General features: G+C 43.6%; 3 protein-coding genes across 6 annotated transcripts; 2 read left to right on the forward strand and 1 right to left on the reverse strand.

Moving 5' to 3' along the window:
• Window positions 1-2,635: 2,635 nt before the first annotated feature.
• On the forward strand, window positions 2,636-3,668 carry LOC136497421 (14 kDa proline-rich protein DC2.15-like). Its single transcript, XM_066493212.1, has one exon. It carries the CDS (start codon window positions 2,677-2,679, stop codon window positions 3,292-3,294), a length of 618 nt encoding a protein of 205 aa, XP_066349309.1. The 5' UTR covers window positions 2,636-2,676; the 3' UTR covers window positions 3,295-3,668.
• An 881-nt stretch (window positions 3,669-4,549) lies between these two features.
• On the reverse strand, window positions 4,550-9,667 carry LOC136497420 (coatomer subunit epsilon-1-like). The gene is made up of 7 exons (XM_066493211.1): window positions 9,370-9,667; window positions 9,184-9,267; window positions 7,879-8,030; window positions 6,926-7,061; window positions 6,673-6,828; window positions 6,458-6,537; window positions 4,550-4,960 (listed from the first exon to the last, which is right to left on the reverse strand). Exons 1-7 carry the CDS (start codon window positions 9,529-9,531, stop codon window positions 4,867-4,869), a joined length of 864 nt encoding a protein of 287 aa, XP_066349308.1. The 5' UTR covers window positions 9,532-9,667; the 3' UTR covers window positions 4,550-4,866.
• Window positions 9,668-10,936: 1,269 nt separating this feature from the next.
• Window positions 10,937-15,788, forward strand: LOC136497424 (cinnamyl alcohol dehydrogenase 7-like). Of its 4 annotated transcripts, none has more exons than XM_066493213.1 (5): window positions 10,937-11,132; window positions 13,928-14,041; window positions 14,313-14,826; window positions 15,180-15,333; window positions 15,438-15,788. In XM_066493213.1, the coding sequence occupies exons 1-5, from the start codon at window positions 11,035-11,037 to the stop codon at window positions 15,653-15,655; spliced, it is 1,098 nt and encodes a 365-aa protein (XP_066349310.1). In that variant the 5' UTR covers window positions 10,937-11,034; the 3' UTR covers window positions 15,656-15,788. The 4 variants fall into 4 exon arrangements, with proteins under 4 accessions (XP_066349310.1, XP_066349311.1, XP_066349312.1 ...); XM_066493214.1 differs by having other exon boundaries at window positions 15,459-15,788; XM_066493215.1 differs by having other exon boundaries at window positions 15,552-15,788.
• Window positions 15,789-15,813: the final 25 nt, after the last annotated feature.

The raw sequence follows: 15,813 nt of genomic DNA on the forward strand, positions 1-15,813 counted from the left end.
TATCCATCACATCGAATGTTTACGGCCTGTGCATGGAGCATTAAATATAGACGAAAAAAAACTAATTGCACAGTTTGGTGGGAAATTGTGAGACGAACGTTTTGAGCCTAATTAGTCCATGTTTGAACCCTAATTGCCAAATAAAAACGAAAGTGCTACGATAGCCCAAAATTCCAACTTCAAGGATCCGTCCGCACATATGAATTGGGCTCGCGTGCGCTCGGCTGCCCCAATTTGTGCCTTATTTTTAGATGGCCCACACGAATGACAAACCAAACCCTAGCATGTGGCTACAAAAATTGTATGTAGTCCAACTTTGCAAATGCCAGTGTGATTGACTGATTGTATCTGCCCTAAAAAAAGACCATCAATGGTTTAGTACAAGGTCAGGAAACACCTACTTCGTTCTGGCTAGTTAACAAGTTGTAGCAAAGGTGATATGATCAATGCATACCATATTTTTCCGTCTCCAGTGACATGAAAAGTTGTGTTCTTGATGATATCAGATGTTTTCTATAGAAATTGTATATTAAGTTTTAGGTAATGTTATTTTTTGAGGAAACAGGAGGGGTGTGCACCCCTACTGAAATTTATCATTAATAAAAATAAGCGCGCTCAATACAAGGAGTCTCATGAGACATAAAAGGTTAAAAAGAAAATAAGCAAGATTACACAAAGGCTTGAAGCCATAAATCAACCCTAGGGGGGTAAGCAGCTTTTGCTCTTAACATAACTAGAGCAAATTCATTCTTGAGGATCTGCTTGCATCAATGAACCGAATGGGGTATGCCTTTGAAGATGACATCATTTCTTACCATCCAGATAGCCCAGGACATAGTGACAATTATTTCCATGGAAAAAAGGCAAATTTAGGTAATGTTATTGATGAATTGAATGGCTGTTTTGATTTTCAGGTAGATATATATAGTTTGTTGAGAAATATGATCAAAGTGCTTATAGTGGTTGTTTTGTTCCATGACTTCCTAGAGATGAAACAGTTTTTAAAAGAACTTTATGATTGTACAAACAATACCTGTGAGTTATGGGCTATACATGACAAACATCTTAGTTGTGTAGATACTTAAGTGATCTACCTTGGTTGTGGGTATTTTAATAAAACATTGTACAAGTACAAATGCTGATGGCTTCAATGAAAATTGTGAGCATGGTTTAGCCATTTCGGTATTTGATGTTTAGCATGAGCTTGGATGGTTAATGTTTAAATGGATGATGTTATATGGTTACTGTAATACTAATTAATCCATATTATGCCTAGTGTTGGATAGTTGGTCATTACAAATATATATCATCAGACAATTTATCAATATAAGTTTACAATAGATGTCAAACTATCAATCGATATATCTACACAATAACGTCTAACAGTCGGTCGGTATAACGGCTTATATCGACCAATGTTAGTCTAAACATTTAAATAGACTAAACGGTCACCTATCATCTAACTATCTATTCGGGCTGAATGGTCAATTAAACGGAGTAAACAATGATGAAACAAGATAAATGACTGATTAAACATATACGAGCGGCAAGCCGTCGTGTAGCATTTGCACGGTGTGTAAACAGGCTTAATGGTCGTGTAGACAAACACTGATACTGATACAAAAGGAATCGCTATAGATGAGTGTTGTGGTATAGTGTTACGTGGAGTTAGCTAAGCTCTCATTTATTCGGTCTTGAATGATGAAGAGAATGTATACGATGATTGTCGACGGCTGAAATATCAATACAAAAATATATAAATGCGATCTAGCCTTTAGTTTTAAAGAAGAAATATCTGAAGATAGTGCCAAACTGCCAATGGAGGATCGGAGTGTAAGGGCCCATGCAAAATCGCAAACGGATTGCAAGCATACACGTCATAGTGCGTGCGTGTTCCAGAGAAGAACAAAGACAAAAATCAAGCCAGCTAGCTACTCAAGTTCTTGCACTACGTACACAGTTCATTTGTTTTTTACTTGAGACTTTGATATTGTAACTGGTAGTTGGATGTATTGTATGCACGTTAGCTGGCTAGACGTCATCAGGGTAAGGTTTCTTTCACCCAGCCGTACGCATGCACGGGTCCGGCTCGTCCTGTCGTCGTGCCTACTACGCGAACGAAGTTACAGCGTCAAGCTAGGGCCACGTTTAGTTCGACGGATTCGGCGCCGCCGGATTTACTGCGCAACTTCAAAATGTTCGTCTCGCAAAGTACAACCTAACTGTGCAATTAGTTTTTAATTTTGTCTACATTTAATACTCCATACATGTATCATAAATTTAATATGAGGAATTTTCTTTTTGCATAGTGCGAAAGTTCAGGACCTACGGCTGGAAAACTACTAAAAGTTTGTTCTGTCCATATACAACAAAACAACCGTGCAGTGCAGTGCGGGCGGTCGAGCGACAGTTGAAAGCCGGCTGTCTGCCAGTAGGCTGTCGATTCAACCGCGACATGCCGCGGACCCCACTGCACGTCCTCACAACACTCACACTCACATGCGCGCGTTTCCAGGAACGAGCTGAGACGAGGAGAGGACAACTCGTTGGATGATGGATCGCCCAGCAAGTCGCCATGACTAGCTTGGGCGTCGAAGCAACGACGATGATCCCATCCAGCAAACTCGGTCGATGGACGCCAGCCACAACCTTGGCAACCGAGACAGACAGTGAGACATGGCAGCAGCTCGGCCATTGCCGATGCCACTCCACGGCCTCACGCACGCCTATATAAACCGCACCCCAGCCCGCCCTGTGCTTCATCACCACTCGCTCGCACCAGTACTCAACCTGAGAAGCAAGTTAGCTACAAGCCGCGCCGCGCCGCGCGCCATGGCCACGACCACGAACCGCCTCCGCATTGTGGCCCTCCTGCTAGTCGCGGCCACGCTGCTCGCGCAGGCCGCGGCCTGCTCCTACTGCCCGACGCCGAAGCCGCCGCCGCCGCCGCCCCCGAAGGTGAAGCCGCCGCCGTCGTCCACGCCGTGCCCTCCCCCGCCCTACTCGCCGACGCCGACGCCGTCCACGCCGACGGGCAAGTGCCCCGTGGACACGCTGAAGCTGCTGGCGTGCGTGGACGCGCTCAACGGCCTCGTGCACGCCGTCGTCGGGACCGAGGCCAGCGACACCTGCTGCCCGCTGCTCTCCGGCGTGGCCGACCTCGACGCCGCGCTCTGCCTCTGCACCACCATCAAGGCCAAGGCGCTCAGCATCAGCGTCGTGCTCCCCGTCGCCATCTCCGTGCTCGTCAACGAGTGCGGCAAGCACGTGCCCTCCAGCTTCACTTGCCCGTAAATTAAGCCCACTGATCATCTGCATATATATGTACCACTATATGATGTATCATCATTATACTATAATATCCGCATGCACGCATCAATGCATTGGGTTCTTAAGGGTTTATATATATAGTATACATATACATATGATAAATCACTCAAGTTATACATGCATATAACACAAATATACATAAATCGCTTATTAAGCATATGTAGCTTCATATACATGAGCTCTGGCTTGTGATATACATGGAACTGTGGGTTGTGCATTTATTTTGTAATCATGTACCAATATTATTGTATCATAAACCAGTGTGAGAGTTGTGGCCTTGGTATAGGGCCGCTTGTAGTCGTTAAGAACATTTATGAATAAAGTGCGTGTGTAATATATATGATGCTTCTGGTGTAATGTTGACAAAATCGGTCAACTATTCATAGCTACTAGTATAGTACTACTAACGAACTGGTTGTCTTCACCATTTATTTATTTTCATACACAAAATTCAGACTCTGCACACAATTATTTTATTTTCATACACAAAATTCGGACTCCACCCAATTTTCCTTCGAGCAAAGTTATTTCAACTTTTGTATAGACCTGACCTGAAAGTTCCATCCCATCATCAAGTGTTGTCAGGTGTGTGGCACTGGCACAACTGCGCAAATGCATGTTACTAGTGATATCCCATTTTCGACCTTGGAAAAAATCCAGCCGGTTCCAAGGTTATGTGCGGGCCGGTGGGAGAGTAGCATTTACCGGATGACATTCTTTTCAGCTGTGCCAAAACTGAAAACTGTTGTCTTTTGCTGTCGAATAAAATCTCCATTGTTCCAGAAATTCTTTCCATGCGGCGAAAAATCACCGATCAACACAAAGAAATGAGCAGAGACTACGATCAAGAAAAATACCCAATAATGTCCCAGAAACAAATGAAGCATGAAACTTTCGAGAGCAAATGAGCGGACATTTAACAGAAGTCTCATTAATATAAGCATACCAAAGAAAGGCGCTGCAAGTACGAGTACGACTGTAAAAGCAACGGCAAGACTTCTATGCATTTGAACGAGGCAGCAGCAGCAGCGAATCATCGATTTGTTTCTTTAAACCAAAAGGCGACGAGCATTTGCCCAACTTTTCCCACCCAATCTCAGCATACATAGTACAGACTGTTTCTTCAGCAACAAGCGTTGCTTGGACACGAATAACAGCATAAGCACACTGCCAACCACGAAAAACGACACAATTCCGTTTCCTAAAGCACATGAGGAAATTATTGTGAGGTCCAGAAAGACACGGTCACGTTCTTTATACGTATGGTTCTCAGATCGTCGCCTACAAGGGTTGACACTTGACAGTATTGCATATATCTACTATAACAAAACAAAATACTGATGTTGGCAATAGATGTAACGATTCAATATTCTACATATCCGTTAATACAGCAGTTGTAGTACAAGACTGGCCGAGTCGCATTAACAGCGACGATAGACGACCAAAACCACCATACTTTACTGGGTTAACACACTCAAAATGGGAAAAAAGAGATCAATGTGCTGCTTTCTGTAATCTGGCTGGGGTTTGTCGAGCTCAAGCGACGGCTTGGAGGGCCCTCTCGAAGGTCGCTTCTGATGATGCTGCGTTCTTAACGAGCACATGATCAGGATGCGATAGCTTCAGCTGGCTGCAAATGGAAAGAGAGTTACACTTTTTTTGGACAAATCCAAAGGGAAGTGTCGTATTACCACTGACCAAGTAAAAACACAAAAACAAAGCAGGGAAAGTTCTAATTATAACATCCGGGGTGCGCCAGTAAACGGTTTCGAATCTATCCATAATATAATTACGGTCTTGATGTTGCCCTCAGCTTTTCAACGTATCAATCTCCTGTGTCTTGTATATGTCACAATCCACTAATTGAGTTAATTAAATGAAGCTTAGGGTATCCCTAAGTGATTTATAACATCCCTCCAAAATCAAAAGTTCATAGGACTCTGCCACTTATTTTTCGTACTATATTAGTACAACAGCCAACAGCATATAAAGCAAGTACAACAGTATTCTTGAATGCGTGTGGACCCAAAGTTGGACTGGTAAACACAGCCAACATAGGTCAGTTTCAAGTTGTTATGAAGGCTTTGTCAGGATATCTGAGATCACGAAGAAGTGGCTGTAAACTGTTAATCCCAGATTTGCAAAATCAGGATCAGAGGCCAAAAACCACAGCTAGGCCGCAAGAGACTAGAGCAGACGAATTCATTGAATCGGAAAAATATCTCACAAGTCACAACAATGTCCCTGTGGTCCTAATCCCAGCACGTCACAACACCTGAGCCCAGACTCCAAGGTCACAGCTCTTTCTAGTGTCTATAACAGAAGCTAATTGCACTAGAATGCTCGTCCCTGATGCATAATTATATTCTCATTTCTCAATTTAACTGTTAATCTTAAATGTTTAAGACCCTAAACACGAAGTTTAATACATGTTGCCAAAAACAGTAATGGTACAATCTACATTTGTCCTGCAATCTTCCTAGTTGTTTATATTTAGAACAATGTCTGCTAGTTGTCCATCCATGTACATTCATCAACTGGGTTACTCCCTCCGTCCCAAAATAAATCAACTTCTAGAGTTGTCCTAAGTCAAACTATTTTAAGTTTTACCAACTTCATAGAAAAGAGTACCAACATCTATGATCCTAAATAAATACACCATGAAATTATATTTCACAGTGCATCTAATGATATTAATTAATTTGATCTCATAAATATATGTGCTTGTATCTATAAATTCCGTGAAGGGCGGACCTGGTGCAAGCGGTAGAGTCTTACCGCCTGTGACCGGAAGGTCCCGGGTTCGAGTCGCGATCTCCTCGCATTGCACAGGCGAGGGTAAGGCTTGCCACTGACACCCTTCCCCAGACCCCGCACAGAGCGGGAGCTCTCTGCACTGGGTACGCCCTTTATCTATAAATTCCGTCAAACTTTAGATTGTTTGACTTAGATAATTCTAGAAATTGATTTATTTTGGGATGGAGAGAGTATTTCTAAGACCACTAAATCAATTTACCATGCATTTACTGGATTATTCAAATTCACAAGAGAAGACATACACAATCACATAATGAGTAGCAGAATAGCAGTAGAAACTGTATAGATGTTTTTCAGTTACACTTTGTACCTGAGGAACCGTGATGATGGTTTGCCAAGGTGGAGATTACATACAATTAGATTGGCAAGAGTTTCAGGATCCTTTGCATCCTACAATAATAGAAAATTAGAATTACACGGTTACAACATTATGCAACACCAAAGCAAATGAAAATAAAAAACAAATTTCACAAGATTTAGAGCTCCCATTGCTGCAAATGTGTGTAATCACTAATCAGTGCAAACCTTGTTCAGCGCTTCAAGCAATAGAGTCTCGGCCTCCTCAAAGCTTCCCATGTGCATACAGCAGACTGCCTTCCCATTTAGAACCATCCCTGTCATTGGGTACTTTTCAGCGAAGTCTTGGAATATGAGATAAGCTTCACGGATCTTAGAGCCACCCTGCAACCATTAAAGATGATGTCAAAGCACATGTTTCTGGACCAATGCAGAGATGAAACTTCAGCATGTCATAACATTGGACTGTGAAATTACTTACAACAGCAATGCCAAGCCATGCGTTTGCAAGTTGTGTGAGTGTATGGTCTTCATCAATTTGTTGCATGACCTTCAACTGCTTCTCAGCATAGTCTGAACGATGCATCTTGATGAAGATCTGGACATTCAATGCATGCCTGTAACCAAGTGCAAGTCCCATCAACAAACAGCTTAAGTTTGAAGGACGCTGGATGTATTAAAGATGTTGTTCAAAACACCAAGCTTCACAGTGAATTTACAAATCAGCAATGTCAGAAACTCAGAATTGAAACCAATACTCCCTCCATGTCCCTAAAGAAAGTCGTTTTGGACATCGACACGGTCTCCAAAAACAACTTTGACCACTATTTTTTCCTATAAAATATTTATAAAATATAGTCAATATATACTTTTATTAAACTACATTTCGAGATGAATCCACTTACATCACTTTCATATTTTCAAACTCAACTCAAAAGAATTTATTGGTAGTCAAAGTTTAAAATGTTTGACTTAAGACAACCTCAAAGCGACTTTCTTTAGGAACATGGAGGGAGTAAGCAATATCATAACTTCAAATCACAGAACACTTAAAAAAACTGAATATCTGTCATTGATCCTACAAAAATGAACATCTAAATAGCCCAACTCTAAAGCATCACAATTTCAACAACATGAACATAATAACATCTATAGTCATGGAAGGTTTGAAGCTCTAGAACTTTAGCAAAGGAAAAGCTTACAACCACATCAAGTAGGTAATCAACAGTGTAAAGGAAACTGTAGTATTTGAAGTTAATTTTTCACTAGTAAGATTTCAGTTGCTATACCACACAAGAAATAAACTTGTACACTTGCTGTCTGGCAATCAAAATTCATAGAACATTTGCAGCTGTCCAATCTCATCCATATGGTTCAATACTGAAATTCTACACCATCAAAAGATCGAGGATAAAGGTAAACATAGTAACATACAAATCCAGAGTTCCTCCAGAGTGTGTGTGCTTGAGAGCCTCATTGTAGTCCTGCTCATGCATAAATATAATTCCAGCAATCAATCGCAAAACAGGATTGCTTCCAATTGCTGAATCGCTCAACCATTCCTTGAGACTGGAGATAGCACCTTCCTTCAGGATTGAATGAAAAATAACATAAAAGTCATTTCAGACTATCTGGATGGAAATGAAAAATACTAAAGGTCTGAACATCAGAAGCGCCTTTAAATTGCAAAACAGACACATACATGCACAGAAATTAGGTATTTGTACCACCTGAACTGCTATCTCATTACTATAACCAAATTATAAGAAAGATAAATCATTGCACATAATATTGGTACTCCTATGTCTCAGATGAGTAATCACAAGATGAAAATTTACCACAGGTCCTTGCTTCCGGTATGGGTAAAGTAATTAGTCTATGGTACTAACTCCCTCAAGGAACATCATACGGTCAAATCTATAATTTTAGCTGATATACAAGCAGTATGCGTTTCACAAAGAGTGATACTTCCAGATGCTTCTTTTTGGTAGCATTTTATCACCTTTATAAATTGTTATAAAGATCACAAGCTAAATAAGTAAATATGTGCCTTTATTATATGAAAAAACAGGTATGCAATTTGTAACTTTGTCCAGTTAGATTCCCACCCACCCAGGCACACAGGGTCACCCTGAGATTTAGATAAGTGGACTTCACACTGCCTAAACTTATAAGCAGCACATATCATTGGAGGAGAGGATCATATGCCTAGGCACACACAGGTTGCGACAATGATTTGAAAAGGTCCAACACATGTCCACCAACAAACCTGATAAGCTGATGGTGTTGAGAAGTTTTAACTGAATCGTATTTCCAATGCTATATTGTAGTAATCACATCGTCAACCCTATGCCTTAGTGGGAAGGGGCGGGAGGAGAGGGTAGTTTCTAACAGCAGTGTAGAAATGATGATATGCTTGTTGTACGATTGTTGCCCTTACAGAAACCTATTCAAAACACAAGCAAAAACAGGAATACAGGATCATAGTACCCATGGCGCAAACGAGCTCACGCTTTCAACTAAAATGGCCGTAGCAACCGATCATCAACATGTCACTCCGTAACCTCTAGCAATGCACATGATGCACAGGATCTAACCCAGACCACACTACTTAGTTTAGCAGTGACAGATCTAATCCTACTATCACACCGACTCCCAACCCAACGACCCAGATCCAGACCAGCAGAGCACGATCAGGACCAGATCAGAGGCGACATAGTTCAGATCCAGCGCGCTAACCTTGTCCCCGGTGAGGTACAGCGCGAGCAGCTTCACGGCCTGCAGCGAGGTCGCGGCCGACGAATCGATCTCGCTGATCACCAGCTGCAGAAACACAAAGAGGCACGCGCGCGTGCCCACCTATCAGAGCTGGAACCAACTGCGGCGAGCTAGCGGTGAGGCGCCTGACGCCGGGTGAATTCGAACCTGGTAGGAGCCGAGGGCGATGTAGGAGCGGAAGACGATGGCGTCGCGCTCGGCGGCGGCGTCGGCGTCGAGGCCCGGGACGTCGCTGTTGTTGATGGCCGCCTGGTAGGCGCCCAGGTAGAAGAGGTTCCGCAGATTGAAGAGCAGGTCGGGGGAGGCCATCGCTGCGGCAGTGGACGGCGGCGACGATCGAGGCGCGGGTGGGAGAGAGATCCGGGAGGGTGCTCTCGAGTCTCGACTCCGCTCTGTCGTCTCTTTGGTTTGGTGATTCGAGTTGCTGCGGGAGGACGGAAAAGAATGGAGTTATACGTGTAATTGGGCTCTAGTTGGACCTTAGATGGAGACAATTGAGCCTTGAGTGCCGCGGGCGAATGCGCTGCGGCCCCAACTTACAAAGGACGGTTTTCGCTACGAATTTTTTATATTTAAATAAATTTGTTTAAAAAAACTAATGCCCTATCTTTTTTCGATTCGAAATAATCTTCTATGGCCAATCGAGATGGAAAGATGAAAAAAATCACCAGTTAAATAGGCGGAATTTCCCTTTCCATTAAATCAAATGGCAGAAAATTCATTCTCCGTGTGGTGTACCTAAAAAAAATATTCAATACGAGCTCTCGGGTGCAGATTGAACTAGTATGACAATTATCGAGCTCGATAAATCTACAGCTTTGCATTTGCAGTTCATGCCATTTAGTACTTCTAAGCCATCTTGTCCAGTCCTATAATTTTTATATAAATATTTATGTTCATGTGAGATCATACAAAAAGTTACAATTATTATAAGATATGATATGCTAGCGAGTGGATAAAATCGTGACTATTCATTCACTCTCTTTTTCACTATGTTAAAGAAATCATAGTTTTTTTCTGTATGATTGCTTATGAAAAATAAAACTAATGCTCGAGGAGAGATGCAGCTCATCTTAAAATAACTAATACATTGATACAATAATTCAGATATGTAGGTGTAAGTGTGAACATTGTATGAATTGTTATATGGTATCAAAAACAAAATATTTGTGAAAATATAAAGTTGAAGATGTCATCTTAATTAACTCAATAGTTTTTATATAAATTTTATCTTCATTGGATTTCAAACGAGAAAGTTATGATTTTTAAATCACTCCATGTATAAAAACAGAGTTTCCGCTAGGTGAAATGGTGGCATAGGATTTCCACCAATTAAGACAAACTCTGCTCCATAAACTTTAATATGGAGTAGCTCCACAAAAACTTGAAGCTTGGGGAACACTCCTTTAGGTGCTCTCGTAACTCTATCTTTTTTTTTTCTCGAACAGAGTGCGTAGAGCTTAAATCGTTTGACTAAAAAAACTTGGAGCGGAACTTAAAAAAAAAAAGTTGAGCGTAGCGGTCCCAAACGCCCCCAAATTCACGGAATTTGAATCTCACCGTTGAATTCAGCGATACAGGGGTTTATTTCTCTATATTTTTATTATAGGGTATAATCATTTTTGAAAAACGGATGAAGAGAATTCATTTCGCTCGCGCTATAAAGAGAGCGGCAACCCGGAGTCGGTGCGCCGTCTTCACCGCCAATCGCAGCACCGCTACCACTCTTCTCCGCTTCTCCAGTCCAGCTCACCGCCACCAGCCGCCGCCTACGCTGCTGACTGCGAATCAAGCCACCGCGGCGCAACGATTATGGCACCGGTGGAGGCGGAGCAGCACCCGCGGAGGTCGCTGGCGCTCGCGGCGCACAACGCGTCCGGCCGCCTCTCCCCCACCCGCATCTCGCGAAGGTACGCCTACGCGCTCGCTCTCGCCAGACGCCGCCTGCTCGATCTGTTCCTAGTGGTGGTCTCACCCAATTGCGGTTGATAGTGTGGTAGCGTGCGGCGTGCCTCGGCATGGAATCGAGTGCGTGCTAGTGCAATGCAGGATTAGTAAACCGACGCGCGTGAAATCTCGCGTGCTGCTGGATGTTTTGCCTCCCGTCTGGGAAAGTGCGTTTAATTTGGCTTGGTTCGGAGTTGAGGTGCAATGTAGGATTAGCAGAGCTATGGGGGCGAGTAGGATCTTTGCCTAGTTGTTGCGCGTGGGATGCGGGTTTCTCTTCCAGTTCCACTGCGAAATTGAGATTCTGAATTCTTGTTAGCGTCGATCTGCACCTACATTTGAAGCGTATTTCATGGGATGTTTAGAGCTAAAACCTCACATTTTTTTTTTTATCTCAGTTTCTAGTTGAGTTGAGCATCAGTATGCAGTGTTACGACTGAATGCATCATAAAAACATACTGTACGAGCTTATGTGCAAAGCAAACAAAATTTGATAGCAATCGCCAGCCGGATGGCTTATGTGCCATCTGCTGTACTTTCTCACGGTTCCAGTATTTCTGGTCAGCCCTTCCACTGCAAATAAACCACTGTAAAAACCTCTAGTGTACAGAATGATTCCAGTAATAAAAATGCTGAAGTCGTTGAGGAAGGTTCCATACATTAGCAATCACCTCTGACTTGCCAGGGAATGGATTGTGGGTAGTGGTAAATTGGTGACAGCTCAGCTGTTGGCGCGTGCCAGATCTGATCAGATCTCAACGGCATGTACCCTTCTTAAAAATCCTTTGCTGGTGCATCAATACAAGGTGACAACACCATTCCTCCTCCTCCTGCAGGCCATCTCCTCTCTTCATTGTACGCAGCCCTTTCTGGTTTCTGGTTGCTACCGTCGCAGTCACCATTTCCTTCCGTTGTGGAGCCTCCATCTCCTAGTAAATAAATAAATGCCCATCACGAGCGTTGGTCCGTGCATGGATGTGTTTCAACCTGTAGGGCCTGACAGCACAGGGAGTATGTGAGCAGTGAGCTGCGTCCCTGTTCATAGTCATGTATGCTAATGTTTTTTCCCCTATCTCCCCTCTGTGACAAACGTTTCAATAAGGCCAGCAATCGCCCTGTTCGCTTGGCTTATAAGCCGTACTTTTTCAGTCAACGAACAATATTTTTCTCTCACAACAAATCAGCCAACAGTACTTTCAGCCATGTCTTATTAGAGACTGAAGGTGGTGTGTTGGAAATAGGTCCATGAGTTGGTTGCATCTGGCCCATGTGTGTTGAAGTCATTACCAGATTTTGTCTGTGCAGCAGCGCAGGCCTTTCCAAATTTTCAACCAGCCAACAATCTGTTTGTTGGTGATCCCTGTTTGCTTGGGCTTGTTTGGTTTATAAGGCGTATTTTTTCAGCCAACGAACAATATTTTTCTCTCACACCAAATCAGCCAACAGTACTTTCAGCCATGGCTTATCAGCCAAATAAGCCCAAACGAACAGGGCGGATATGGCTGCCTGCTTCCCTCGGTGCCAGCTCATCTTCTGCAATTACTATAATGATATGTTTTCTTTCTCGAGTACTAGTATTACTGTTGGTGAAACTATGCATTCTATTTCAGCTAAAACTATGCAATCATCTATGGAAGGTTTTTCCTTAATCCTTACAGAGCAGCGGTTTGATTGATTGGAATGGATTGTCTACACTTGGAATAGTTGGAGGGGGACGCGCTGTAGAGGAGCCTGGGACCTTTGTCAGTCGCGCCCTTTGTTTCTCAATGATATCATACGACTGCGTTGTTTGGAATGTGGGCGGGTTGAATGGCCATGTCCGTCGCAATGTCGTTAGGGACCTAGCAAACACCAAGTTCTTTCACCACATGGGCGAGGGAGATGTGCTCGTCAATGAGGAGGATGTCATGGAATGCTGGATGCGCAGAAGAAAGCTCGTTGTCAAACCGGCGATGGCTGGAGACTGTGGAAGGAGAGGAACTCGTGCACTTTTGATGGAGTTTCTACTGACGCGGCTGGTCTGGCTTGCTCGATCTTGGGCGAGGTCGAGGAGTGGTGTTTGGCAGGATACAAGCTGCTCTTATCCTTCCCGTCGCAAGCATAGTAGTATGTAAATCAAAATCGCTTGCTGCCCGTGGGCCGTTGTGCTTTGATAATCGTTGGATTACCAGGGCATTTATTTGTAATTTCGAGTAAACTATCTTCTCCTGCTTAATGAAAACCGTGTCTGAGGCACGTTCGAAAAAAAAATAGTGTCCGGCAGGGGTTCGGGGCATTTCTTTTCTTCTTGCCTTGGAGCCTCAAGGCAACCAGGAGGTGTCTGGTTTCTTGGTTGAGGTTTTTTTTCTCTAAGCATAAGGCGCAAATGCTTTTCTAGACTCATGTGTGTGCTTTGTAAGGATTCTTGCTCCTTAATACAAAGATACACTGTGTGTGTTTGAGAAAAGAAAAAGCTTGGAGTAGTGAAAATCTTGGGTATGAAGTTGAGTTGGGCACTTTACTGCCCATACTTTGGTCTAGAAACATGGCCATGAAATATTTTCAGTTGAACAATGATTAGGTGGTCTCTTGTTGTGTGGGGAAATTCGCGACCATATGTGTGATGAAACCTGAACTCTCAAGACTGAATTATTGTCATTCCAGCACCTAATAAATAGTTCTTTCCTGACTTGAACCTTCAAATAGATCGGACAGATAAGCAGAATGGGCTTGTTGCATGAGAAGATGTTTTATACCTTGGCACCTTGCCATTATGCAGGGACACTGGAGATGACGATGTTGCCATACAGATACTGTACTGCGGGATATGCCACTCTGACCTGCACACCATCAAGAATGAGTGGAAGAACGCCAACTACCCTGTTGTCCCTGGGTAAGGGTTCTCATGTCTTGAAAAGAGTTACTAGTTCATAATTCTTTTTTTTTAAGACTTCATCAATTCTAGCTGCCCACTGCATACTTGCATGATGCCCACTCTGAATCTTCGTTCAGGAGGAGAGAAAATAATATCCTCTCTGAATGTGAGATAATACTACACGCATGAGGCCATCTCAAATTCTTTAGAGCTCTCATGGTCTCACCTTTAACAGAGGTAACTCTGATTGGTTGCTCTGAGGACAAATAATGCTGATGGATGGATGCAGGCATGAGATCACCGGACTGATCACTGAGGTTGGCAAGAATGTGAAGAAGTTCAACGTTGGAGACAATATTGGCGTCGGGTGCATGGTCAACACTTGCCAGTCCTGCGAGAGCTGTGAGGAAGGACACGAGAACTACTGCTCCAAGATCATCTTCACCTACAACTCCTATGATAGGGACGGCACCGTCACCTACGGTGGCTACTCTGACATGGTCGTCGTGAATGAGCGCTTTGTCATCCGGTTCCCTGATGGCATGCCCCTTGACAAAGGAGCGCCACTGCTCTGTGCTGGGATAACCGTGTACAACCCCATGAAGTACCATGGGCTAAACGAGCCAGGCAAGCACATTGGCGTGGTTGGACTTGGGGGGCTTGGGCATGTCGCCGTGAAGTTTGCAAAGGCATTCGGGATGAGGGTGACAGTGATCAGCACGTCCCCGGAGAAGAGGGAGGAGGCTATGGAGACGCTTGGTGCAGACGCCTTTGTTGTTAGCAGTGATGCTAATCAGATGAAGGTAAGAAATGTTGGTTGGCTTGGCTTCATGGGACTTCAAGTAGTCCAATTAAGGGATAAATTGGATTGAACAAAAATACTCATGTACTAGTTGATAAGGACCACTTCGCATTGCATTATGAGTAAATGAACTATTTATCATTGTGGGACCAATCTATCTGTTTCACTGTTTGTAGTTAGGGTGCAGCTTCAGATCTCTATCATTGGTATAATCCTTGGTGAAGTTCTGCTGCTTCATTACAAAAAACGTCCAAAGCTTTATGGACCCTAACTTGAGAACACCCCATTTTATACCATCATGTCATCTTCTTTAACCAAGTATTAACTTATGTATCTTGATCTGCATTTTGACAGGCTGTGAAGGGCACAATGCATGGCATTCTAAACACGGCCTCTGCAAGCATGTCCATGTACTCTTACCTTGCTCTCCTCAAGCCCCACGGCAAGATGATCTTGCTTGGCCTGCCTGAGAAGCCTCTGCAGATCTCTGCCTTCTCTTTGGTTGCTGGTAAGTCTGTTTGACTGTTTCTAAATTCCGATACCGTTGCAGAGGTCAATTCAACAATTGCACACGGTACACCATTTCGTCATCTTCCATATGTTGATGATAAGATGGCAATACCCATTTTCAAGAAAAAAAAAAGATGGCAATACCCATACATCTTGCACAATGGTACTCTGATGATCTTCAATGGAGGTGGATGATGAGAAATGTTGCGAGGCAAGACTCTGGGCGGGAGCTGCATGGGGAGCATCAGGGACACGCAGGAGATGATGGACTTAGCAGCCAAGCACGGGCTGACAGCGGACATCGAGCTGATCGGCACTGAAGAAGTAAATGAGGCCATGGAGCGCCTCGGCAAGGGCGAGGTCAGGTACCGCTTCGTCATCGACGTCGGCGACACCCTCAGCGCGGCGTCACTAGCGAGCTCACCGGTCCCAGCTCTGTAGCTACGACACCTGATTCCTGCTTGTATCTACAAATGCT

This window comes from Miscanthus floridulus, chromosome 12, assembly GCF_019320115.1.
Source record: "Miscanthus floridulus cultivar M001 chromosome 12, ASM1932011v1, whole genome shotgun sequence".
Lineage (NCBI taxonomy): Eukaryota > Viridiplantae > Streptophyta > Magnoliopsida > Poales > Poaceae > Miscanthus > Miscanthus floridulus.